This window comes from Oryctolagus cuniculus, chromosome 1 (assembly GCF_051225735.1).
Source record: "Oryctolagus cuniculus isolate XC-2025 breed Fujian yellow rabbit chromosome 1, ASM5122573v1, whole genome shotgun sequence".
In the NCBI taxonomy this organism is placed as follows: Eukaryota; Metazoa; Chordata; class Mammalia; order Lagomorpha; family Leporidae; genus Oryctolagus; species Oryctolagus cuniculus.
In genome coordinates, this window is record NC_142867.1 from 196,964,084 (window position 1) to 196,990,562 (window position 26,479).

General features: G+C 57.3%; 1 protein-coding gene and 1 pseudogene across 10 annotated transcripts; one reads left to right on the forward strand and one right to left on the reverse strand.

The window, feature by feature from the left end:
* The first annotated feature begins 1,814 nt into the window (after positions 1-1,814).
* Positions 1,815-2,397, forward strand: LOC138844528 (dihydrofolate reductase pseudogene; annotated as a pseudogene).
* A 4,652-nt stretch (positions 2,398-7,049) lies between these two features.
* AQP7 (aquaporin 7) lies at positions 7,050-19,813 on the reverse strand. Of its 10 annotated transcripts, none has more exons than XM_070053324.2 (9): positions 18,850-19,017; positions 18,091-18,141; positions 15,458-15,554; positions 14,075-14,192; positions 9,175-9,264; positions 8,747-8,884; positions 8,455-8,573; positions 8,022-8,239; positions 7,050-7,707 (listed from the first exon to the last, which is right to left on the reverse strand). In XM_070053324.2, the coding sequence occupies exons 2-9, from the start codon at positions 18,114-18,116 to the stop codon at positions 7,422-7,424; spliced, it is 1,092 nt and encodes a 363-aa protein (XP_069909425.1). In that variant the 5' UTR covers positions 18,117-18,141; positions 18,850-19,017; the 3' UTR covers positions 7,050-7,421. The 10 variants fall into 10 exon arrangements, with proteins under 10 accessions (XP_069909425.1, XP_069909426.1, XP_069909433.1 ...); XM_070053325.2 differs by having other exon boundaries at positions 18,917-18,981; XM_070053332.2 differs by having other exon boundaries at positions 9,175-9,301; positions 18,917-18,980.
* Between the last annotated feature and the right edge of the window lie 6,666 nt (positions 19,814-26,479).

The following is a 26,479-nucleotide window of genomic DNA, read 5'->3' on the forward strand; positions in this document are numbered from 1 at the left end:
TTGCAGGGTCTGTGCCAGACAGCCCTCAGCCCTGGCCTGGCTTCCTGCGTTCCTGCCTGCAAGCCTGGAGAACTTGTCCCTAAGGGGAGCAGGGAGCATGCCAGCATGGGGTCGGGGAGGCCCCTGACCAGGCCAGCTCCTCACGTAATGCCCCCTTGCACACCCTGGGACGGTCTTGCCTCCCACTCTGCCCATGTAGCCTCAGTACCAGTGCCTCGGGTACCAACGCCCTTGACTTTTGGAACTCAAGGATCCCAGGGAACTCTAGGCTTGTCTGGCCCCCCAGCAGCCAGGCTCCCTGGCTCACACAGTGAGTGCCACACCAAGACTGGAAACCAGGCCTTGAGTTTCCCCTACCTGGAGGGTGCTGAGTCCCCGGGAAAATGTACGCTCTTCCCCCCTCTCTGGCTTCCCCAAACAAGGGGCTTGCAAGTCCTTCCCAGTCACCCCTGGCTGAGGGAAGTCGCTCTTCGTAACACAGGCTTGCTGGGAGACAGGCCAGGGACCCTAGCTGAAGCACTAAGGTGTCTGTTTCGCTGCCTCAGCTCACTGTCTCTTGGCAGTTTGCAGTGGGCTTCTGTTCGGGTATCAGCTCCTGCACACATGCTGCCCAGCGCCATTGTGCAAGTAACAGGTAGAGGTCAGGGAGTCTCCTGGTGCCCAACAGCAGCTGCACAGTCAGGCCTCTGGGGCCCAGAAGGCTATTGGGGGAGCAGAGAGGAAACAGCACCCCACCTTGCACTGCCCTCACCTGCTTTAGAGCCTGACAGCAGTGAGGAGATGCTCACCTGCCCTGGCAGTTGGCGGTGAGCACTTCGTGTGCAGCAAGTGCTGTGCACGTCCCTCTGCTCCTCGAGCCCCTGAGTGTGGATTCTCCCCTCAGCTTAGCCCTGGGGAAGTGAAGGTGGGAGGCGTTAGGTCACTCAGTGCACAGCTGGGGATCTGAAGTTCCTGCAAGGTCTGATCATGTCCTCGCCACTACTCAGGCAGAGCGGGGCAGTGCCTACAGCTGGACTTGCAGTCCCTAAGGCAAGGAGGCCCTGCAGGCGAGGACAAGTCCCCATGCAGAAGATACCTGTAATCTTCCAGAAGATGGGCTTTTCCTACAGTGGCCACTAGGGGACAGTGTGTGTCCCCTAAACCAAGAGCCTAGGTGGGGGGGGGGGTGCTTTTTTTTTTTTTTACTCTGTAAAGCTTTTTCTTTGAATATTTTAAACTTGAACACTTTTTAAACATTTTAAAAATTGTTTTAATATTTATGTATTTATTTGAAAGAGTTACAAAGAGGGAAAGACAGATCTTCCATCTGCTGGTTCACTTCCAAGTGGGCCGGGCTGAACCACATCTGGGTCTCCCATGCGGGTGCAGGGCCCAAGCACTTGGGCCATCCTTCACTGCCTTCCCGGGCCACAGCAGAGAGCTGGACTGGAAGAGGAGCAGCAGAGATGAGCCAGCACTCACGGGCTGCCAGCGCTGTGGGCAGAGGCCTAGCCCGCTGTGCCACACTGCTGACCCCTGCTCTCGGAAACTTTATATAGAAGAGGTTGTAAATAATATTTTTAAACTTTGTCAAATGTTCTTGCGTAAGTACTATTTTCTCTACTTGCTGATCTGCACCATGTGTGGGGGGGTGCAGGTTGGTGGTTGGATTTGAAGCAAGCAGATACATGAAGGCAGAAGGACCAGCATTGCAAAGGCCCTGCAGTGGAAACACTCCAGGCACCCTGAAGGAACAGCAAGGCCATCAAGACTAGGGAAGCAAAGCAGGAGAGGGCAGCAGGGGTCCGGGAAGCTGGCGGTGTCAGGCCGCCGTTGGGAGGGTGATGAGACTGCTGAGCCGCCTCATCACCGTGGCCCAGGACGGGGCTGCCCTGGCCCCTGCTCAGGAATGAATCTATTTCCAAAGAATGAGCACAGCTCCTCCGGGCAAGGTGAACGGAATCTGGGGTTATGCACAGGAAGACCTGGCTCTCCGTTCCTGAGAAGAATCGACCTTTAAAGGGCAGAATCAATGTCGTTCTCAGTAGGGAGCTCCTTTTCTCGCCAGGAGTCTGGATGATGCCTTTAAACTAAGGAGCCAGACTTAGATAAAGTAGACACATTTTGGATGGAGGGAGGCAGCTTTGTTTAGACGGAAGCTGTGAATCAGCCAGGCCATCTTAGACTGTGACAAGAATCGTGCTAGAATTTGAAAGTGATGGCTTTTTTCCACATTGATTTGAAGAAATACAAACTCCCAGAGTACCCAAGAGTCCTTTCTGATTTCCAGGAGAAAGCATCAAGTGCAAACTTGAAGTCTATGAAAAGAATGACTAATGTGCAGGTGTTTCCTGATTTATTTCAAGTTGTACCCCCCTTCCTCTACAACATCAGAAAATAAAAGATAACTTTCATTGACTTCAGGTCTATGGATTTTCAAAAATTAGTAAGATCTCCCTTAAAACACTATTGATTTGAAAGGAAGAGATCTTATATCTGCTGGTTCACTGCCAAATAGCAAGACAAGACGGTCCAGGCTGAAGCCAGAGCCAGGAATTCCATCTGGGTCTCCCACATACCCATGCAGGGACCCATGCACATGGACCATCTTCATTGGCTTCCCAGGCATATTAGCAGGGAACTGGTTGAGCAGCAGAGCCGCCCAGATTTGAACTGGCCCTACGATGTGGAACGCCCGTGTTGCAAGTAGTGGCTTAGCTGGTGCGCCACGATACTGTCCCCATCTACCTCATTTTCTAAAAAGGTCATTACAGCTGCTGTACTGAAACCACACCATAGGGCTGAAGGAGAGCAAGAGTAGTCAAGAGATCAGTCAGAAGACCCCTGTCATACACCCAGGCACCAGCGGCTTAGACCATGGTAATAGGGGGTGGTGAGACATGGTTGAATTCTAGATAAGTGTTGCAGATAACACCTCTAGGATTTGCTGACAGCTGGGATGCGGGCTGTGTGAGAAGTCAGGGACGACTCAAATTTGGGGCAGGAGCAGCTGCAAGATTGCACTTGCCATTTATTGAAATAGGAAAGAGTGGGAAGAGCAGGCTTGGATGAAAATCTGCCTCGTAGGCGGTCATCCATGGGATCCGACGTCTGGAGACAGGACTGGGCTGGAGATCTAACCCGGGGAGCTGCTGGCATATCACGGCATTTAAAGGCTGGTGAGATCATGCCAGGAGGGCGAGAGAAGAGGTCTGGGGACTGCGCCCTGCGCCCTCCATTGCTGAGAGGACTGGAGCTGAGCACAGGACTGGAGCCAGAGGTCTCCAAAGCCAGAGGTGGCAGCTGAAGCTGCAAGAATCAGTGCTGCAGGCAGTCCCGTGGGGTTTTCTTCCAGGTTGCTCAGGAGAGGGTGGGCTCCTCTTCACCTTGTCCTGACCTGTCTGAGCCCCCTTGCAGGAAGGGACTGGCCCCAAGGCCCACTGCCAGGTAAGGTCCCACAGTGTTCGGGCTCCCGGGGCTTGGAGAGGGCATGGGCCTTGGCTGCTCCCTTCCTCTTGCCCATCCCTTAACCGTGAGGCTCTCCAGGTTCCATAAGTCCCTAGCCCACCTCTTCACGGAAACCCTTCATCTGCCCGCCGGGCTTAAATGTCCTATCGCCAGCTGTTGTGCCAGCAGCCAAACCCTTCATTCCCCACCAGTGGTCTCCTGATGACTCCAGCACATGGCCAGGGCAACCCCTCCACCCTTCACACAGCTACCCTAAAGGTCCCTGGCTTCCAGCCCCTGGGTCCTGTTCCTCCTCCCTGGCTCCTGTCCGACCAACTGCAGCAGTTCGGCTGCCTCTCCCTTCCACTCCATCCTCATGCAGAGGCCGAACGGCTCATTCTCCGGCATGAATCTGGGTCTTGGCCTAACAAAAACCCCAGCTGCTCACCCTGGGTGCCTCCAGCCACTCCTACCTTGCCCCTGCACAGTGCCACTCTGAGCAGCCTGTGGTTCATAGCTTGTGCCTTTGTTTGCTGTTCATACAGCAGAGCACCCCTGCCCCACAGCCTTGGTGAACAGGACTGGCCTGCACTGTGAGAGGCGTCTGAGAGCTGGGTAGGCCCCAGGCTGGGAGGCAGCGGGTGGGAGAAGGAGGGAGTTCTGGTGGGGCTCTGAAGGCCCTCCCAGTTGGCAGGCCCCTTTATCAGGCCAGAGACTGCAGGGCCTAGAGGTGGAGTGGACCAGGAGGACGCCTTCAACATGCTTGCTGCTGCACCTGCTCACCCCCTTTTTTTGGTTAAGATTTATTTATTTATTTATTTATTTATTTATTTATTTATTTGAAAGGCAGGGTTACACACACACACACACACACACACACAGGTCTTCCATCTGCTGGTTCATTTCCCAATTGGCCGCAACGGCCGGAGCTACGCCATCCGAAGCCAGGAACCAGGAGATTCTTCTAGGTCTCCCATGCGGGTACAGGAACCCAAGGACTTGGGCCATCTTCCACTGCTTTCCCAGGCCATAGCAGAGAGCTGGATCGGAAGTAGAGCAGCCAGGATACGGACCGGCGCCCATATGGAATGTTGGCACTGCAGGCAGTGGCTTTATCTGCTATGCCACAGTGCCGACCCCCTCACCCCTTTTAAAATTTATCACACACACCTATGTGCCCCAAGAATATATTCCCTTTTGTCTGTCTTTAGCTGTAAAGCAGCTGCCATGCTGTGTGTAGCTTGCTGTGTTGCTTCCTAGGCCTCTGGCCTGTTCCATATGGGCACAGCTCTCTGCTGCAGCTTAATGCTCCCGCTGTGTGGTCTGTCGTGTGCTACTGTCAGCAGCATATGTATCCTTTCCCCAGTCCATGGGCATTTGGGTATCTAGTGCCTTTTTTTTTTTTTTTTTTGAGAGGCAGAGTTACAAAGAGACAGGCCTTCCATCCACTGGTTCACTCCCTAAATGGTTGCAATGGCAGGAGCTGGGCTGGTCCAAAGCCAGGAGCCAGGAGCTACTTTCTGGGTCTCTCACGTGGATGCAGGGGCCCCCGAGAACTTGGGCTGCCATCTGCTGTTTTCCCAGGCGCATTAGCAGGGAGCTGGATGGGAAGTAGAGCAGCCAGGACTCGCCCATATGGGATACTGGCATTGTGGGCGGCGGCTTTACCCGCCACACCACAGCCTTCCGACCTGCTGGTGCCTTCTGCCCGCCCACCTTGCACCCTGCTCCCTGCCACTCCCTTGGCTATTCCGTGGCCCAGCTGCATGCACAGAGCCTGACTTCTCGCATCGCTGCTGTGTGCTCTCACCCGAGCTCCAGGCCAGGACGGCAGCGCGACTATGAGTGGCTGTTGAGCACCTGCATGCCTCAGCGCACTTGACAGTCACAGCCACACAGACGGAGGGGCTGCTCTCACCCCAATCACAGAGGAGCAGATCCGGGCCCAGGATGGCTGAGTGACCACACGCCTCTCACTGTCCCAGGTCACCCCCAGCTGACACTCAGCATGGCCGCAATGTAATGGATCTTCCTCCCCAAATGAGCTCCTCATTCCTGCTCCATTCTCCGGGGAGACATGCTCAACCCCCAACAGGAAATCATCCCTGACTCCTCCCTCTCCATGCAGAGCAAGCCCCGCCCTCCAGGCCCCCCACCACCACGCCCCGTGCTCTCTGCACCCTCAGCTCTGACTCCTCGGCTGCCCATTCTCCTGGGTCGCTGCCTCTTGCCGTACCCTCAGTGGGCCCCTGCCATCTGCACACTGCAGCTCTGGAGGGCGTTCTGTCACCTCCAGGAGAAGCCCAGCCCCAGAGAGGACACCCTGCCCCCACACCTGCCTATCTCCTCTGGAAAGCTCCCCTCCCCCCACCCCCGCAGCCCCTCCTGTGCCTCACAGCCTCCTTCCGAGCAGTCCCATCCCCCCACTACACTGCACTCCTCAATGGCAGAGACCACCCTCATCCACTGCACACCCCCCATGCCAGGCAGGGCCTGCACGCAGGAGGTGTCCAGTAATTGCCCAAAGGCTAAATTCATGAGCAATGATGGGAACTGTGAGTGATGCTGCCTTCTGGTCGCCGGAGCAGGGTGACTCCTGCCCGGCCCCGGGACCCAGGGATCCTGGCTCATCCACCCCCACCCAGCCTCTTTCCTGTCTCTTCACTTTTTTTTTTTTTTTTAAGATTTAATTAGCTGAAAGAGTGAGTGTGTGTGTGAGAGAGAGAGGTCTTCTATCTGCTGGTTCACTCCCTAAATGGCCGCAATGGCCAGAGATGGGCCAATCATGAGCCAGGAGCTTCTTCCAGGTCTCCCATGCGGGTGCAGGGGCCTAAGCACTTGGGCCATCTCCCACTGCCTTCCCAGGCCACAGCTAGAGCTGGATCAGAAGTGGAGCAGCCAGGACACAAACTGTCACCCATATGGGATGCTGGCATCACAGGCGACAGCTTTACCCACTGCACCACAACAGTGGCCACTCCTGTCTTTTCATCTTTTTGAAGAAAGTTCCCTCTGCATTTCCTTCCCAATTCCAGGATTCCCAGGTGGGAGAGCTCTGGTTGCAGAAGAAGGAAGGGGAGCCCAGCCCCCTGCCTGCTCTCAGTTCTGGTCGGGCATTCTCAAGGGAGTGAAATTTGATTCTTGGAATGGGGGCAGGGTGGTGATGAGAAGTCCCTTGCTCTTTGTGTATGAAACACAGATACACAAACAGGAAGTAAGCACCTGGTGCTTGTGGTATTAAAATATCACGTGGCCAAAGAACAAAGGTCTGTAGGGCTGCCAGGGAGGCACCAGTGAAAAAGACACAGGAATTCTGATCTGCTCTTGGGCTCTGCCTTGTCTGGTCTGAGAACAGCCAGGACTGCAGGGAGGGAAGAACCCGGGGAGGGGCTCAAGGCCTGTTGCAGGACTCCTAGCAGCTAGATCTGGGCCTCTCCCCAGGGCACCCCTTGCCTCCCCTCTTCCTGAAACTCCACCACCCTGCGCCTGGCACCAGAGCGTGCAAGGCTGCTCTTCCCCTATTCTCCCCCAGGGGGTGCCCCAGCTCCCTGGGCTGGAACAGCTGAGTCAGGAGAGAAGGCTAAACACAGAATGCCCCAAGAAGTGAGGGTGCCGCTGTGGGGTAAGGCTTTTAAAAAATGTATCTATTTATTTTAAAGGCAGAATTTACAGAAACAGAGTGGGGGGAGATCTTCCATCAGTTGGTTCATTCCCAACTGGCTGCAGAAACCACAACTGGGCCAGTCTGAAGCCAGGAGCCAGGAACTTCCTCTGGGTCTCCTACATGGGTGCAGGGGCCCAAGCACTTGGGCCATCTTCTACTGCTTTCCCAGGTGCCTTAGCAGGGAGCTGGATCAGAAGTGGTGCAGTGGGGACTGGAATCCATGTGGGATGCCAATGTTGCAGGAGATGGTTTTACTTGCTACACCACAACACCAGCCCCTGGGATAAGGCTTTTTTATTGGGGTAGGGATGGGATCACAAATGGTCTCTACTCAGAAGCTCTCTAAGAGTATAGAGCCATTCACAGGTGGGACAGGCTGGACTGAAGATGTGTTGGCAGGGACTCTGGAGACAGGGTCGAGGTGAGAGGTCACGGATAGGTGAGCACTTGTCTTGGACAATGTGGTTATCCTGTGTTCTTCATTCATGGCCGAGTCCTCTGATTCCTGGGGCTCCCGTGGGATGCCGGAGCCAATGAAGACCAGATAGACGATTCCTCCCAGGTAGGCACCTACAATCGGTGCCACCACTGGCACCCACCACCAGTTCTCCCCAGCCCTGCAGGCAAGAGACAAGATGGCCAGGAGGACACCTGCATCTACCTCAGGCCAAGACCAAGTGCATAGGGTCATCCCCCTCCCATCCCAGGAAACACCTCGGTCTGACTCAGGGACAGGACCGACACTCAGTCCAGGCACAGGATCTGCATCCAGGCTGGTCCGGGTGAACTCCGGGCCCCTCTTCTGCTCCCCAGGCCACTTGGAAGCCTGCAGGACTCCCTGTGCTGCTCCTCCCTCGCCCCCTCCCCCAGCCTCTACCAGGAAGGGTCCTGGAGAAATCAGGCAGCAAGGGGGTCTCGGCAGGGGCAGTACCTGAACACCTGTTTGCCCCAGCCGGCAATGAAGGTGAAGAAGCGGGGAGGCAGGTCCCGAGATGGGTTGATAGCATATCCTGTGTTCATGCCCAGGGATGCCCCAATGATGACAACAAGGATGCCGGTGACCAGGGCCTGTGTCCCCGGCAGCGCTGGGTTATTCTCCTTATCGGTGATGGCTAAGAGACACAGCTGGAGCATCCCCGTCAGTACCACCTGGAGAGCAGATGCCATGATAGCCCAAGTCCTCCCCCAAGAAACACAGCCCAGCCACAGGGCCCCAGCAGTGCCCCAAATCCACACACACGAGCAGGAACAAATCTGGGTACAGGCCCCGTGCGGAGCGCTTGTCCTGTCCGTCCTGAGGGACTCCCTGCTGGCTCCTGAGGGGTGAAGGGCTTGGGGAGTACCCCCGACCCTGGACCACTGACCTCATTGAGGAAGCCCCACCACAGCGTCATGTGGTCAGGAAGATAGGTGGCAAAAATGTTCGCAGTGGCTGTGGGCCCGGTCACTGCCAGATGTCCGCCGGAGAAGTGCAGAATGGCCGCTAGGGGGAGACAGACGGGGTTGTGAGCCTGCCGCAGCCCAAGCCCCCCAGGGCTGCCAGAGAGGAGGGGGCACGGGAGAGGGTGGGGAGCACCTCCTAGGCCTGTGCCTTCGACAGTTTTCCAGGCAGGGACCCTGTGTTTCAGAGGGGGAGGCCCGGGGCAGGGCACCTACTGTAGAAGAGGCTGTAGATGGTGGCAGCCGCGGTGAAGGAGCCCAGGAACTGACCCAACACGTACACGGGAAACTTCTTCCAGGACATGCGGCCGAGCGCGCAGGCGGTGAAGCTCACGGCAGCGTTCATGTGGGCCCCTGCAGGGGGATCGAGGGCAGAGAGCGCAACAACAAAGGTGGAGGGCGTTCGTGCGACGTGGCCTCTGACAGAGAGGCCGGCCACGACCCAGCGGCCACCATCCTCACCCACTACGAAGGAAGGGCAGTAGCCTGCCTACAGAGACCCGCCAGTCGCAATGGTAGCCAGAGGCTAGGGGGCTCCGAGTGTTCTCCTTCCGCGGGGTGGCCGGGAAGGGTGAGGCCTGCTGCCTCGGAGGAAGAGCCGCTGGGGACCCTTGCCCAGCCAGGCGGGACCTGGGCTCACTCACCAGAGATGTTGCCTGCCACGTGCACGCCCATGGTGACTCCAAAGCCAAAACCCAAGTTGACAGCGAGGAAGCTCCCGAATTTTTGACCTCCTAGAACCATATGGGCCACAGAACCAAGACCAAACACCTGCAAGGGAGGGCTTCTGAGGGGGCTCCCTTCCCAGCAGCCCCCACGGTGGATGAGGGCTCAGCGCTCCATTCCAGCTCCTCTGTCTCCCAGCACGGCCCTTAGACCCTGTGCCACACCCTCCTCCTCCTCCTCCTCCTCCTCCTCCTCCTCCTCCTCCTCCTCCTCCGAGCCTGCCTCTCCGACCTGAGCCAGTGAGAGCTGGCAGGTGGGGCCCGTTGGCAGGTGCGGAGGGCAGAGGCCCTCACAACACACATCTGGGCATTTGGACCCCAAGCCCAGGGCAGCTGGCACTCAGGCCAGAGGGAAGTTTCTCTGTCCGAGTGATCCCCCGGCTCCAGGCCTGGACTATGAGGAGCTCCTGCCCACGCTGTGCAAGCCAGGGCACTGGGGTTGGGGTGGGGCTCTCATTCTGCTGCCTCAGCTCCACTGCCATTGCCCAGGGACGTCATTCCCGAAGCTCTGACTCCAGCTCACCTAGCAGCTCCTCAGAAGATCCCCGCCTCCACAGGGAGAAACGGCCGGAGCTGGGCCCTCACTCAGCCCCGGCCTGCATCTGCCTTCCTCGGTGCGCAGCCTCTGGCCCGCCCAGGCCTCCCGCCCGCCCGCGCCTTCACTGGCTCCCTTGGACTCAAGTATCTCCTAGTAAAACTTCCCGCCCAGTGCAGCCTCCCTTTCCAGCTGGGGTGCCGGGCTGCCCCTCCCAGCCGCTCCTTCGTGCCTTCCCTCGCACGTGCTCTCTCCAAGGGCTCAGCAGCCTCCTCATTTCCCAAAGGCACCGTCCGACTTGTCCTCTGTGTTCCTGGAAAGGCCTCCTCCCTGGCCTCCACGACAGCCCTCCCTCCTGGTGTTCCGCCCCCTGTGCTTGCCACCCCCTCTCCACAGTTCCCGCCCAGGCTCCTTTCACATCTCACCCCAGTCACTCTCCCTGGGTCCTCTTACCAGGTTGCCTGGCATCAGCTATGCCCCATGCACCAAAATCCCCGTCATCGCCACCTGGGAGCCAGATCCCTGCTTCTAAATACCCACTGTGTTCCCAAGAAGTCCCACGCCATCCTGGGCTCCGTCAGCTCACCCTGCGTTCCTGCTCCTCACGTTCAGTTCCCCATCCCGGTGGGCGAGCCAGAAACCCAGAAGTCACAGATGAGTGCTTCCTCTCCCGTCTTCCCGACACCCAGTGGGCTCTTCTGACATTCTCCCAGGGCTCACCAGCCGCCTCCTTACAGCCAGGGCCCCCTTTCTAACCATGCCTTCCCCTTACCCACTCGCGGGCTCCCCTCCGATTCCAGGACTCAGCGGGCCACCACTGAAGACCCTTCGTAGGGGCAAGCATTGTGGCACAGCCAGTTAAACCACTGCTTGGGATGCCTGCCTCCTGTATCTGAGGGCCTGGCGTAAGTCTCAGCTTCCTGCTATGCACCTGGGAGTCAGCAGCTGATGGCCCAAGCGCTGGAGTTCCTGCCACCCGAGTGGGAGACCCAGATGGAGTTTCAGGTTCCCAGCTTCAGCCCTGCCCAGCCCCGGCCGCTGTGGCCATTTGGGGAGTGAACTAGGAGATGAAAGATTTCTCTGTCTCTGTCTTTCTGTGTCTCTAACTCTGCCTTTCAAATAAATAAATATAAATAAATACATCTTTTAAAATAACAAATAAAATCCCTATCACCCTGAGCTCACTCTCTCGGCCCCTGGAACGTGCAACTTTGCAACCTGTGTCCTATGGCTCCCAAGCAGAGCTGGTTTTCCAGGGTCCTAATGGCTCCAACCCCTCCCAGTCCTGGTGAGTGAGTGGGCGAGTCCAAGCCCATTAAGTACCCCAATAGCTAGGAGGTGGGCTCTGGGGGCCACCACACCCTGCAGGCTACAGGCTGCTCCCCCCATCCTGGTGGTGATAAATGGGACTCAAGGTCACCAAAGGCGTTTTTGGAAGTCAGCACTCTCTGACTCACAGTGTTTCCCATCACTGAGACAGCCCCCACTTCCTGGCACAGGCCTGGCCACTAAAAATAACAGCACAATGCCCTGTGTGTGCGTAAACCTCGCAAAGCTCTTTTACAAATGTCCCTTCCTTTCCATCCTTTTTTTTTTATATATATATATTTATTTATTTACTTGAGAGGCATAGTTACAGACAGAGAGGGAAGAGACAGAGAAGTCTCCCATCCACTGGTTCATTTCCCAAATGACTGCAATAGCCGGAGCTGGGCTGATTCGAAGCCAGGAGCCAGGAGCTTCCTCAGGGTCTCCCATGTGGGTGCAGGGGCCTAAGCACTTTGGCCATCTTCCACTGCTTTCCCAGGCCTTAAGCAGGGAACTGGATTGGAAGCAGAGCAGCTGGAAGGCGAACTGGCGCCCAAATGGGATGCTGGCACCTCAAGCGGAGGCTTCACCGGCTGTGCCCACAGCCCCCTCCCTCTTCCTTTCCATCTTTACAAGTCTGTGGGGCTGGTGTTTCTGCTCCCAGTCTACAGATAGGGAAACTGAGGCCCAGAGAGGGTTCTTGAACTACCCAAAGCCTGGAAATGAGGACTCTCCCCCTGCTCAAGGGAGCTAACCAGCCAATCTTAGGAATCATGCTGCACCTAAGCTAAGGGACAGATTACAGACGTGAAGGGTCAAGACTACAATAGTCAGAGCTGGCATTGGGGTGCAGTGGGTTAAGCCACTGCCTAGGATGTCTGTATTCCAAATGAACACTCATTCAAATCCTGGCTGCTCCACTTCCAATCCAGCTCCCTGCTAATGTACCTGGGAAGGCAGCGGAAGATGGCCCAAGTGCTTGGGCCCCTGCCATCCAAATGGGAAACCCAGATGGAGTTCCAGGCTCCTGGCTTTGACCAGCCCAGTCATTGCAGCCATGTGAAGAGTGAACCTGTGGATAGGAAATCTCTTTTTCTCATTTTCTCTGTCACTCTGCCTTTCAAGTAAGATCAACTTAAAAAGAGAGACTGATACTAGACCAGACTGGATGTAATCTTTGTGATTGAGTCTCATGGAGCCTCCACTCTCCCACCTGTGCAGTGGGGCTGCTAATAGGGCTGACTTCACAGGCCTCGACTCCACAGGCGTTTGGGACGGTGCTGCATGCAAAGGGCTGAGTCCCACACTGCCTGGGATGCACTAGGGCTCACAATGTCAGTAAGAGGAAGAGAAACATAGATGCGTGTGGGCGGGGCCCGCTTTCCCTAAGAGCTTTCCAAGGAGGCAGCCAAGGTTCCAAGGTTTAACAGCCCTCACGGGCCTGGAATGTCTTGTCATAAATGAATTACTTTGTCCTGGATCAAGGAGAGGCGGGATCCATCGGCTGCACTCACAGCTTAGGAGACAAAGCCAGAGGGCAGGTAAGGGAGGAGAGGGAGAGAGAGAGGGAGGGGGAGGGGGAGGGGAGGAGCAGGCAGCTGAGAGCTTTCATCCCAGCAGCAAGGGCCCACCATGTGTTCGACATGTGGCCCGGGGGCTGGCGCTTGGCCTTCCTCACACAGCTCTCTGCGAGCTCGATGGTAGGGGCGACCAACGAGGAAGCTAAGTTCCGGACGGTTAAGAGCAAGCAAAGCTAGAAGATTGCAGACCCAGGATTCAAACTTACATCCAAGACCCTGGGCAGGCCTGATTGCTCACACTGATTAGGAGAAGATGGGCTCTGAGCCAGCAGGGAGACACCTGCCCAAGGCCAGCTGGTGACTCAGTGCAGGGTCAGGGCAGGAACCCAGGTGTCCAGAGTCCCTCCCGCCCTTGGGCTCTGTGTGTTCCTCCATCTCCTGCACCTTGGTTCAATGGACACACAACGCATACACTCACAATGCATACACAACACACACTCAGCCCCAGGTGCACTCACACTCTTACCCCCCAGCCTCTCTCTCCCACAGCCACTCCCTCTGGCCTGCTTCTCACCACCTCCGCCTCCCTCCCCAGGGAGCTGCCCTTTCTTCTCTTGGACCTGAACGTGCCTGAGATGCGACTAGCATGGTGACAGCACCTGCTAAGGGCAGAGGCCGCTGGGGTAAGTGACAGGGCCGAGGCATGTGGAAAGGTTCCCTCTGTCTCCATCCCACCTACAGCCTGCAGTCTGTCCCCATTACACTCCAGAGAAGCCCTTGACGAAGATACCAGCGACCTCCATGTCGCCAGCCCCTGGGGACCCGTGGTCTGTGTGCGGCTTCCTGCGTGCTGTCTGCTCCCTCCTGGTGGAACTGGCGCCCCCTTCCCTAGCGGTCCCTTCTGGCTTTACCTGACTGCACCACACCAGCCCCCTACCCCACCCCGAACCTGGCCCTGTGCTCACTCAGCTCTCACTGCGCCCGCGTTGCCTGCAAGGCCTGCTCCATCCCACTGTCTCCAGGGCCTTCTTCTCCATCCCCAGCCCAGTCACCACCCCCTGCCTACCCTGTCATACGACAGCCTCTGACCAGGCACTCCTCCTGCTGGGCCCCACACTGCACCCAGAATTGGCTTCTGTAATCTGAATGCAGCCACATCACCGCACTGCTGGAGAACCTCCAGCGTCGCCCGACTGTTCTCAGGATTCAGGCTCAGCTCTCGGCTTTCAAGGCTCTCTTCCATCAAGGCTCCCTTCCACCTCTCTTCCCTGGATTTCCCTTTTCCCAGCCCCCCAGACCTCTGCCCACAGCTTTATTCTGTCCCCACATGTCCTCCTCCTCTCCTCCTTCCCACTGCGTCTTCCCCAGACTCCCACCTCTGATGCAGGGCGTTGCACAAAGGGACCCCAGCCTGCCTTGCCGTGCCCCGCCCACCCCCTGCCACCTGCCCACTCACCATCATGACGTACGTGCTCAGGAACTCTGCCAGGAACTCTCGCACCGTCTCCTTCTGCAAGACTGCGTGGATCCGCACTAGCACAGGCCAGGAGACCATCTGGGAGCTGCAGGGGGACCTGAAGCAGCAGCCCGAGCCCATGGACAGAAGGGAGACACAAGTTCGCGCACTGCTCAGTGGCTCTTCACCTCACGGCTGAGTTAATGGGTAACCCTCCTGGCAGACTCTCCACGGGCGCCTCCTCTTGCCCGGGCAGTCGGGACTGCTGGGCTTCGAGACGCTGCAGAGCCGCGGGGCCACGGAGAGGACCTGGGCTGGATGGGCACTCAGCCTCCTCTGCCTTCTGGCTGGGACTAGAGCAGTGGGAAGGGCACAGCACTGAAGTGCTTGGCAGAGGGGCAAATTGCAATTGGCGGTGCAGGGGGAGGGGTGGCGAGGTGGGAAGGAGCAGTCTGGACAGTGGGGCTTAGCTGTCTGTCTGTCTGCAGGAACCAGAGCCTGGCAACAGAGAGACCCTGTGCCAACAGACTGAGGTACGGCAAAGGCTGTGGCTGGGCCCTGTTAGCAACCCTGAGGCCTGGGGCATGCAAGGTGAAGGTGAAGGTGAAGGCTGACCACGCCTGGGCAGGAGGGAGACGGAAGACAAAAAGGAGGGACAGGGTCTCACCTCCTCAGTACCTAATGCAATGCCAGGTGCACCACAGGCGCATGATAAACAGTTGCTGAACCAATGGGAACAGGGTGGAACTGTCTCACTCTCAGCTAGGTCCCCAGAGAGCCCTACAGTGCCTGGTGCATGATAAAAATGTTTCATCAATGTCCAGCTAGACAGATGAAACAGCAAGTTCCAGGTCCTGGTGCCTGTGTGCGGGGGAGGACATAGGCCAGGGGGTTGGGGAAGGTCCACAGGCTCTGAGCAGTGAAGAGAAAGGAGGGGACAGAGTGCAGGTGCCTCTAAGTGTGGCCTCGACGCTTGTTCAGACTGGCGGCCCTGCCCCCCAACTCTCCCCCTCCCCGCCTTCTGAAGCCAACATCACTGCCTCCTTGAGGACAGCAGTGTTCCCTCCGCGTTGTAAGTAGAAGTGAGTGGAGGCAGTGAGGGCTGTCCAGGTGTGGGATGAAGTACCTTGCCCTGCCCAAGCTGAGCCCCTGCGTTCTCATCTCACACACACTGGACCTGGTTCTCTTCCTTACCCCAGGGGAAGACACCCAGGCGGAGCCTATGGAGGGGCTGTGGAGTGGCCTGGACAACCCACCAGCCCCCTTCCAGCTCGGGCGCCGCCGCATCCTCCCAGAGTCCCAGCACCCGCAAGGATCAGTTTCCCTGGCCCATCAGCCTGGGAGCATCCTGGTACAAAGCAGGGACCCCAGGGACGTGCTCACCAGCAGGCAAGGCACAGCAGACAACAACAAGCAGCAACCAGCCAACGAGCCACGGCCAGCCATGTGCAATGCCTCCTCCACCTGCTGCACCCAGGCCCTGCAGAAAAGGGTGCTGGGGTAATCCCAGCTCTTGGGAAGCAAAACTTTGTAGTCAGCAGTGACTACAAAGAGGGGTGAGTGTTGCCACAGGTGCAGAGCGAGCACTGTGGGATGCTGCGGAGGAAGGAAATTGCCAAGAGGGGCGTAGAGCAGGCTCTCCTGGAGGAGGGAGGTTTAGGTCAAGACTGCAAGGCTGGGAAAGGAGCGTCCGGGAGGCAGGGCAAAGTTCTGGGCGGCAGAGGCCGAGGCCTGCAGTTGAGGGAGGATGTGATAGGCCGTGGGACTCTGCAGGGAGGGGCTAGCCAGAGGCAGGAGAGAAAGTGGCAGGAGATGGCCAGAGAGGGGCCAGCGCCAGCTGCAGGCCACCCCACCCCCACCCCTGGAGCCCCTGGAAGGGTTAAGCAGAACAACAGCCTCCCCCATGGAGGCCAGGGTGGGGGACATGGCAGTGGAAGCCACTGGCTCCCCCACGACGGGCCACAAGGTGATGGCACCTGAGCCAAGCGGGAAGCAGTGAAGAGGGCTGTGGGAGCTCAGACAAGTTTGAGCGGTGAGGGAAGGGCCGGTGAGGCTCGGGGTCCGGCCAGAGCGACGGGGCACAGGAGAGAAGCTGCAGGTTTGGGCAGGAGGATGAGGAGCCCCCTAGAGGTCAGTTGAATCTGATGATCCTGCTAGTCAGGTGAAGAGGAGGCAGCCAGCCGCGTGGTCTCCGAGATGCATGTCTGGAGGTCTCCAAACCACAGAAGGTCCCGGGAGCCGTGGGCATGGGTGGGATAGCTCGAGGAACAGGTATAGACTAAGAAGACATCCAAGGAAACTAGCTTGCACACCAAGGAATAGACAGCCAACCCGATGACCTAAGTGATCTGTTAACTAGGAATGAACAGCTAAGAACTCACCAACACTTTCACAAACTAATCAGTCCAGCAAATTAACCAACCAACCCTCTCCCTTATTAACCAGCCATTGACTCATTGAGTTATCTGATTGGCTATGAATTCATTGAACTATCGAATCAACCAATCAACCCCAAACTATCCAGCAGGCTTCAACGGTTTCACTTGCTAGCTAACATTTATCCACCCAGCACGCATGGCCAGGCACCAAGGATACAAGATCGAAGCCCAGTCTCTATCACAGGCCAGACGCCTGGGGTCGGGCTGGGGGGAGTAAGGCCTGAAGAAAATTGTTTTTGTTTTTATTTGAGAAGGAGATGCACAGGGAGTGGCAGAGAGAGTGAGACACAGATCCCATGCAAATGGTTCACTCCCCGTGTGCCTACAACAGCCAGGACTAGGCCAGGTCAAAGCTGGGAGCCGGGAAATCAATTGAGGTCTCCCACATGGACAGCAGGGATCCACCTACTGGAGCCATCACCAGCTGCCTCCCAGGTGCTCCTCAGCAGGGAGCTGGATTGGGAGTGGAGCCAGGACTTGAACTCTCCCATATGTGAGGTGGGCATCCCCAGTGGTGTCTTGGTCATCGCTGTACAAAGACCCGATCCCTGAAGAGTTTGGAAGAATGGGTAGGTGGAGGCCTAAAACAGCCACAGGTGGTAGGGTGGTGACCAAGGAGTGGTGGGAAGAGAGCACACATTCCAGATACTTTAGAAGATGGGTGATAAGATATGAAACACAAGACAGAGGGGCCTATCGAGGACATGACCTTGACTTCTGCCTTGAGCAATTTCTCAAGGGAACAGGGAGCCCTGGCTGGAGCCAAGACCACAGGGCGAGGAGCAGGCTTGGAGACCCCAGGACCTGGGCTGCCTGTGAGACACCAGGAGCTCTTTGGAAACAGGGTCTAAAGCCGGGGTGGGGAGAGAGACTCGGGCTGGAGACAGCGGTGTCATCAGCACAGAGAGAACTCTTCGTCCTCTTGACCTGCGCCTGCACACACAGGCAAATATCGCCACTCGCACGGAGCTGGCAGTACTGAAATGTCATCAGGAAGTCTGCTTGTGTGTGGGGAGGGGTGGGGACAGAGCCAGGCATGGGGAGCACCGGAGCGGGGTGGGCTATGATTCCAACCAGGGCAGGGCCGGTGAGCTGCATGGAGAAGGTGGCGTTCGAGCCAGGGGGTGAAGAGGTAGCCGTGAGGATGAGCGCGGGAAGGGCATCTGGGCAGAAGGCACAGGCACTGGAGGACTCAGACTAGGTCTCTGTGGCTGCAGCAGGGGGAGCCGGGGCCGGGGGCAGCGGCAGGCGAAGGGGATCAGTTAGCTGGGGTCTTGGCCATTCTAAGGACGCCCACTCTTTTTTCACCCCAAAGAGAGCCGAACTGAGGTGGGGGAGAGTTCAGCTGAGCACCCCCCCGATGCAGGGGTGCGTGGAACCCACTGACCAGCTCCTGGGTGACCTTCCTGCCGGGGCGCACTTGTGTGCTAGGCTGCGTTCTGGGCCCCTGGGCAGGTGGGTGGGTGGGAAGGAGGGGTCCTGGGGAGTGCAGCTGCATGAGGGCAGGACAGGGAGGGCACCGAGGGGTGCTGGGTGGAGGCCTGGAGGCTGGGGTGAGCGAGTGGGCTGGGTGCTTACCGCCTCTGCCTGCCTGCTGGATCCATGTTTTGTCTTCCAGGTGTTTAGATGCTGTGGAGCCAAAGATAGGTCCCTTAGGGCTGGGGGACACAGAGCCAGGCCTCACATTCCCATCAGGCCTCAGCCCGCCAAGGGGAAGCCAGGGGGCAGCTCCTGCTAGTACCACCCCCCAACCCAACCCTCCCCAGTGGGTGGGGCGGGAGGGCATGCCTCGGCCCTCTATCCATGCTGAACCCAGCACCGGACCGCCTGTCCTTAGTAACTCCAGCCCCTCGTATGGCAAATATCAGCCCTTAGTCTAACCTCAGGCCCTCTTGCTGCCACCTTAAAGTGGGCACACACACATACACACATGTACACATACACACACACACAGGATAAGCACCTGGAAGCTTCTAGTCCTTGGAACAATCTGTCCCCACCCACCTTTCCTAAAAATCCCCCCCATTTTCCTCTCCAGCTGCCAGCATGAAGGTAACCCTTGAGTGTCCTTCCCTGGAGTCCTCCTTACTCTCTGGCCCCACCCTCCCACTGGAGCCCAGGCCTGCGGGGGCGGGGGGAGGGAACCCCAGGGGGGAACACCAGCCCAGCAGTCCCCCAGGTGACCTATCCCTAACCACATTGCCCTCCTGGACACACAGCCAGCCCACAGGGAAGAAGACTGAAGCCTAAAGACAGGGTAGGCCATGGCCACGTCGCAGCTGCACAGGACCCAGCCCGGCTACAGTCGGGCCTTCACCTCCCAGCTGGGGCTCCCACCTCAGACAATCCCACAGTCACTTCCTCCAGGACAGTCCCCAGGGAGAGGTCGCAATCCCAGCCTTGCCTGGAGCCCGCTCCCTCTGCGAGGTGTTCTGCCGGGACCATCCGCTGCCTCCAGGCCACCCCCTCCCCCTCCTAGAGCCCGCCTCTCAGCCCTCCCAGGGCAGTCTGGGCGCTGCTCCTGCTTCTCTGGGGCAGGGGTGAGTAGGGCAGGGGCGAGTAGGGCAGGGGCTTGGCATGTGCCACTGGAGACAGGTCCACATGCGTTGCCCAAAATAGCATCCAGCCTTCTGCCAGTGGCACCACAGTGACGAGTTCTGAGACAGCTCTGGCGAGGCCACAGCGGAACTCCAGGTGGGAGCTCTGGGCCCCCCTCCTGCCCCCCCCTGCAGTCCAGGAGGAAAGGCTAGTCCACTCCGCCCAAGGTGGGGCCTGTTTCTACGGCCAGGGCCCCAGACCTGGAGGAGGCAGCAGAAGCTCGCGAGCCTGCAGCGGGGCACAGAACGAGGACTGCAGACCAACAGCCGGGTGGAGGGGTGCAGGGGAGACCCTGGCTCAGCCCCCAGGGCCCCTAGAACGCCGAAGCCGGGGTTGCAGGGAAACCCCGGGCTGAGGAGGGCGTTAGACACGCAGGCCTGGTCCAGGGAGGGGAGGGGAGACCTGCCCTCAGGAAAATGTGAATGGCACCGAGGCCTCAGTGAGGGGGCCCAGGCAGGACCAGAGGGCAGGACCTCGGCCGAGGCTGAGGGAGGTCAGGAGGGGGCCCGGCAGAGGGGAAGGACTTGCAGCCAGGGTCTGGCTGGGCCTCACCACGGGACGGGCCGTCGGGCATTGAGCAGGTGACCCGCAGACCGCTCGGCCAGAGGCCAGGCAGGGTTGGTGGGCAGCGCAGCTCCTGATGCTGGTAGAAGAGGGTATAGGGACTGGGTGCCCAAAGCCCAGCATTGGCGATGAAACTGTCCTCTAGAGGGCGCCGGAGGCCAGGCCAGGTGGGGAACACGCGGAGCCGCGGCTCCCCGCCCCCGGTGCCCATCCAGGGAGAGCCAGGGGCCGGCTGCAGTCCCGCGGCTTCCTGGTCAGAAGTCCTCCCGGGCGGGCGCTCGGGCATCACTGATCCCCGCTGGGATGCCCGCATCCCACATCCTACTGCCTAGTGAGTCCTGGAAACTCCAGGTTCCGATCCAGCTTCCTGCGAGTGAGCATCCTGGGAGGGAGGCAGCCGATGGTTCAAGAGCTTGGGTCCCTGCTACCCACGGGGGAGACCCAGGTGGAGTTCCAGCTACTGTGAGCATTGGGGAGTGAACCAGCCGATGGAAGACTTCTCTGTGTCTGTCTCTCTGCCTTTCAAATAAAAAGAAAATAAATAAATAAAATTTAAAAATCAAGAGGTCCTCCTTGAGGAGCAAACATCTACAGTAGCCCCAGAAGTCTCGGGTTCTGTTCCAGCCTCCTCTGCAGGTTCTGCTTTGCCCCTCTCTTTATTTTTTTTTTTTAGATTTATTTATTTTATTTGAAAGCCAGAGTTACACAGAGAGAGGAGAGGCAGAGAGGGAGAGAGGGGGAGAGGGAGAGAGGGAGACAGGGAGAGAGGGAGAGAGAGAGAGGTCTTCCATCTGCTGGTTCACTCCCCAATTGGCTGCAACAGCTGGAGCTGCGCTGGTCCAAAGCCAGGAGCCAGTAGCTTCCTCCGGGTCTCCCACCAGGTGCAGGGGCCCAAGGACTTGGGCCATCTTCCACTGCTTTCTCAGACCATATCAGGGAGCTGGATCAGAAATGGAGTAGCCAAGACTTGAACCTGCACCTATATGGGATGCCAGCACTGCAGGTGGCGGCTTTACCCGCTACGCCGCCGCACCAGCCCCCCCATCTCTCACTTTAAGAAGGCCCGATGGAGCCATGGGGGAGGGGGATGCTCTACTCCTTTCCTACATGTGCTGTCAGGCTCACAGGTGCCAGGTGGTGAGGGTAAAAGTGAGGCTGGGGTCTTGGATGAGGTCAGAGCATGGGCAGAATGGATTGGGCTGGCATCAGGTTGGTGAGGGAGAGAATAGGTTCCAGATGGGGTTAGGGCTCAGGCCCTGGGGCTGCTTTACTGGAGTGGGTGTTGGGGACTGAGAAGTGGGACAGATCCAGTCCCATGTGGCTCACGGGGGAGGTAAATACGCAGCAGGTGGTGTAGGGTGCACTGTGTGAGGCAGCAGCTAACCAGGCCTGCAGGAGGCCCGGGGTCTCCAGGAGCCGTGAGGTGGGCACAGAGGCAACCAGGATGAGCGGGGGAGGTGGGTAGCAATGACATACGAAGGCTGAGGGGACAGTGAGAAACCCAACCCGTCCCGGGAATGCTGAGTGGCCTGCAGAGGGCTGAGGACGGGCGCAGGTCCCCGAGACACCCCCACCCCATGTGACACCTGGCTCGGCCTTTGTTCTGAGGGTCACTGGGAGGCTCTCAGCAAAGAGCTGGATGATGCAGCCACTCTGGGCCCCCCACCGTCAGGGACACAACTGGGCCTGGGTCCGGGAGAGGGGACGGATCTCAGCCTCTGGGCATTTGCCTGGGGAGCCCCTGGAATGGCCCTGAGCATGGGGGTGGGGCAGGGCCGTGGGGAACAGGATGGGGACGGAAGAGGGAGATGGAAACCAGATGCTGGACAGGCCAGAGGCCCAGGGGAGCCAGCAGGCAGCTGTGGCCCAGGGCGGGTGTTTGATGGGCTGGTGGGCCTGGAGGGTGCTGCAGTGCAAAGCAGTGGGAGCTGGGCAGGCCCTGGGTTCAACTGCGGAGAGACGAGGCCGCCACAGAGGCTGGGAGAGCCACTGTTTGCGACAGAGCTGTGAGGAGTGTCGGTCCCCAAAGGTCCTGGGGGTTATCTGGGGACAACAGGAACAGTGCGGTCGGAATGGGGCCACCTGGGGCCCTTCCCACACAGGGTGGGTTCTGACTAGTGTTACCCAAAAAAATAAAAACTCTGAGTTTCATAGAGATCATGTTTTCATTTTGGGGGATACATTTTTTTAATTAAAAACATATTCATCATTTCTGTGAAATTCATATTTAAGTAGCCATCCTACATGTTTAAAGTTTATTTATTTACATTTATTTATTTAAAATGCAGAGTGAGAGAGAGAATCTTTTTTTTTTTAATTTGACAGGTGGAGTTACAGACAGTGAGAGAGAGAGAGAGACAGAGAGAAAGGTCTTCCTTCCCTTGGTTCACTCCCCAAATGGCCACCACAGCTGGCACTGTGCCGATCCGAAGTCAGGAGCCAGGTGCTTCTTCCTGGTTTCCAATGCAGGGGCCCCAGCACTTGGGCCATCCTTCACTGCCCTCCCGGGCCACAGCAGAGAGCTGGACTGGAAGAGGAACAATCAGGACTAGAACCCAGCGCCCATATGGGATGCCGGCGCCGCAGGTGGAGGATTAACCAAGTGAGCCATGGCACCAGCCCCAGCGAGAGAATGTTCCATCTGCTGGTTCTCTCCCTAAATGCCCACAACAGCCAGGGCTGGGCTAGGCCAAAGCCAGGAGCCTGGATCACCACCTTGGTCTCCCATGTTGGTGACATGGACCCAAGTACTTGAACCACTATCTGTCTCTTGCCAAGGTATACATTAGCAGGAAGCTGAAACTGGGAATGGAGGTGGGACTTGACCCAACGTCCCAAGTGGTAGGTTAACCCTGCTGCGCCAATGCCTGCTCCTAGGCATCCTATATATATCCTGGAAGAGGGGCAACCGGGACAGAATCCGGCGCCCCGACTGGGACTAGAACCTGGTATGCCGGCGCCGCTAGGTGGAGGATTAGCCTATTGAGCCACGGCGCCGGCCTCCAAATTAGTTTTTGACCTAATGGTGTGCTCCTGGCTTTACAAACCCTTTCCCAGGTCTGCCTGGGTGCCAGAAGTAGCTGGTAGGGAGGGATATCCTCTCCTCCAAACTTGTTTCATAGATGGGGAGCAAAGGGACTGAGCCAAAGTTGTACAGTGAATTCCAGAGGCTGCTGGGACTCATACCCAGGTCAGTGTTCAAGGCATCTTGGGGGGGGGGGGTGCGCTTCACTGCAGCTCAGAGCTAGGGTTGTCAGATTCAGTGAATAAAAATATAGGATGCCGGCCGATGCTGCGGCTCACTAGGCTAATCCTCTGCCTTGCGGCGCCGGCACACCGGATTCTGTCCCGGTTGCCCCTCTTCCAGGCCAGCTCTCTGCTGTAGCCCGGGAGTGCAGTGGAGGATGGCCCAAGTGCTTGGGCCCTGCACCCCATGGGAGACCAGGAGAAGTACCTGGCTCCTGCCATCGGATCAGCGTGGTGCACCGGCCACAGCGCACCAGCCGCAGTGGCCAATAGAGGGTGAACCCACGGCAAAGGAAGACCTTTCTCTCTCTCTCTCTCTCTCACTGTCCACTCTGCCTGTCTATATATATATCACACATCAAGGCCGCTCCATCAGCTGGGTGCTGTCCAGCCACACACACACTCCTGTGGACCTCCTGGTAGGGAAAGATACTATCACTAAATGTTTGAAAGGTAAAAGGACTTTATACAACCTTGTATAAGTATCATTCTACGTTCTATTGGCCAAGTGAAGAGGCCATGTATGGATCAGCCTATATAGAAAAAGGATTAGAAGGAAATCTACCAAACCTTAGCAGTAGTTGTCCTAGAAGTAAAATGGGTCCTGTAAGTTTCTTTTCACTTATTTGTATTTTGAGATTCTAAAAAGATTTATTTATTTATTTGAAAGGCAGAGTTACGCAGAGAGAGGGAGAAACAAAGATCTTCCATGGCTGGTTCACTCTAAATGGCTGCAATGGCCAGAGCTCGTCCAGTTGCCAGGTTCTTCTTCCTGGTCTCCCAAGTGGGTGCAGGGCCCAGGCACTTGGAACATCCTCTGCTGCTTTTCAGGTGCATTAGCAGGAAGTTGGATAGGAAGTGGAGCAGCCAGGACTTGAACCAATGCCTATATGGGACGCTGACACTGCAGCCAATCCAGCTCCCTGCTAACGTTCCTCGGAGGGCAGCAGTGGATGGCCTAAGTGCTTGAGCCCCTGCACCTATGAGGGAGACCTGGAAGAAGCTCCTGGCTCCTGGCTTTGGCCTGGTCCAGCTCTGGCCATTGGGACCAATTGGGGGAGTGAACCATAGGTTGGAAGAACTCTCTGTCTCTCCCTCTATCTGTCTGTAACTGTACTTTTCAAATAAAAATTTTTTTAAAAAAGATTTATTTTATTTACTTGAAGCACAGAGTTAGAGAGAGAGAGATCTTCCATTAGTTGGTTCATTCTCCAAATGGCAGCAACAGCTAGGGCTGGGCCAAGTCAAAACCAGGAGCCAGTAACACCATGCTTGTCTCCCATGGGGTTGCAGGGACACATTTGCAAGAAGCTGGATTGGAAGTGGAGCAACCGGGACTTGTACTGGTGGGATGGGATGGGATGCTGGCACTGCAGGGGGCAGCTTCACCTTTTGTGCCACAATGCCAGCCACTCCAAATTAGTTTTTTTTTTTTTGACAGGCAGAGTGGACAGTGAGAGAGAGAGACAGAAAGAAAGGTCTTCCTTTGCCGTTGGTTCACCCTCCAATGGCCACTGCGGCCGGCGCACCGGGCTGATCCAATGGCAGGAGCCAAGTACTTCTCCTGGTCTCCCATGGGGTGCAGGGCCCAAGCACTTGGGCCATCCTCCACTGCACTCCCTGGCCACAGCGGAGAGCTGGCCTGGAAGAGGGGCAACCAGGACAGAATCCAGCGCCCCAACCGGGACTAGAACCCAGTGTGCCGGTGCCGCAAGGCAGAGGATTAGCCTAGTGAGCAGCGGCGCCAGCCTCTGTTTTGAAGGTTTTTATTTATTTATTTGAAAGGCAGAGTTACAGAGAGGCAGAAGCAGAGACACAGAGAGATCTTCCATCTACCAGTTCACTCCTCAAATGACTGCAGTGGCCAGAGCTGGGCCTATCTGAAGCAGGAGCCAGGAGCTTCTTCTGGGTCTCCCACGTAGGTGCAGCAGCCCAAGCACTTGGGCCATCTTCTACTTGCCATGACCTGGGAAGTAGAAGTAGAAGATGGCCTAAGTGCTTGGGCCCCTGCACCCACATGGGAGACCCAGAAGAAGCTCCTGGCTCCTGCTTCAGATCGGCCCTGCTCCAGCTGTTGCAGCCATTTGGGAGTGAACCAGCAGATAGAAGACCTGTCTCATTCTCTCTCTGCCTCTGCCTCTGCCTCTTTGTAACTCTGCCTTTCAAATAAATCTTTTTAAAAAAATGCTAAATTTCTCTGAAATTCCCTCAATGCTGCCTGAAAGTGTTGGCTTTTAAAAAACCCCAATCATTTCAACTGATCGCTTCTTCCAGGCAACACATGGGGTCATAACACTTATGTAAACTGCTTCCCCTCAAACTCCGCTCCACGCGTGTTGTTTCACACTCCCGTGAGCCGTGGAATGCCTTGTGTAGCTCAGAAGCCTGCGGGGATGGCGGGCGGAGGCGGGGTGGGGTGGGGGTGCTGTGCACATCCCTGGAGGAACGCGGCCTCTCTGGAGTCCCCTGAAACTGTGAAGATTCTCAAGCTGCTCACAATAGGAAAAGACCCTTCCGCCTCACCCAGGAGAGTGTCCCCTTTCACACTCAGTTGTCAGGTATAGAAACCAACACTCAGAGCAAGGTAGCAATGCTCTGGGGATAAACCAGAATCAGAACATTCACACCAGGCCTCTGTGCCTGCCCCCAGGAGGCCAGGGTCCCCCCCCCCCCGCCCGCACAGAGAGAACTGGGGGCTGGGTGGTGAGGCTGCAGAGGTACAGGCACAGGCAGAACTGCAGATGGTCTTTAACATGGACAGCCACCAGGAGCCAGAGCTTCCCTCCAGCCCCAGCCCAGACTGTGACCGTCTCAGAGTCACGCGCAGGCCCTGGGGCAGAGCAGATGGAGACTGATGCAGCCAGATTCAGACACAGCCACTTGTCCGTGAGCAAAGGTCCTGTCAGTCAAGGAATCAGGATTTAAACCCAGGCCTGCTCCACTCTGTCACCCATGTCAAGTTGTCTAACATGGCATCAGAAACCAGGGATAGGGCTGCTGCTTGCCACTTTCTAGTAGGAGCTGGAACAATCAAGGAAGGCTTCCTGGAGGAGGGAGCCTCGTTGACAGAGCAGCTGGGGGAATAACACTGAGGGAGTGTGCCTGTGTGCGAAGCATTTGTGTCTGTGCATACGTCTCTATGTGAGCATGTGTCTGTGTGCATATGTGCGTGTGTGTATCTGTGAACACACACTTGCTTGTGAACACCTCTCTGTGGACACACATGCGCGAGGGCACACACACACACACATACACACACACACCAGTATGCACCTGTTCTTCCGGGTTAATATTTTCCTGCCTGCGTCAGCACAGTCGCAGTGAGCTGGCGTTTGCTGCAGGAACGTGCCCTATCTGATCAGCTCAGGAGCTGTGGGCCTGGAACAGGGGCTTGGGGTGGGCAAGGAGCCCATCTCTGCTCCCCCAGGGCAAGCTACGCTCTCTCCACTCTCCTGCTGAGTCTGAGAGAGGAAGCCGGCCCAGAGGCCTCTGCAGCTCCAGGGTGCTGCGATTGCTGTCTCCGCTCTCACACCGGGGGCTTCCCACGGACAGCCTCTCT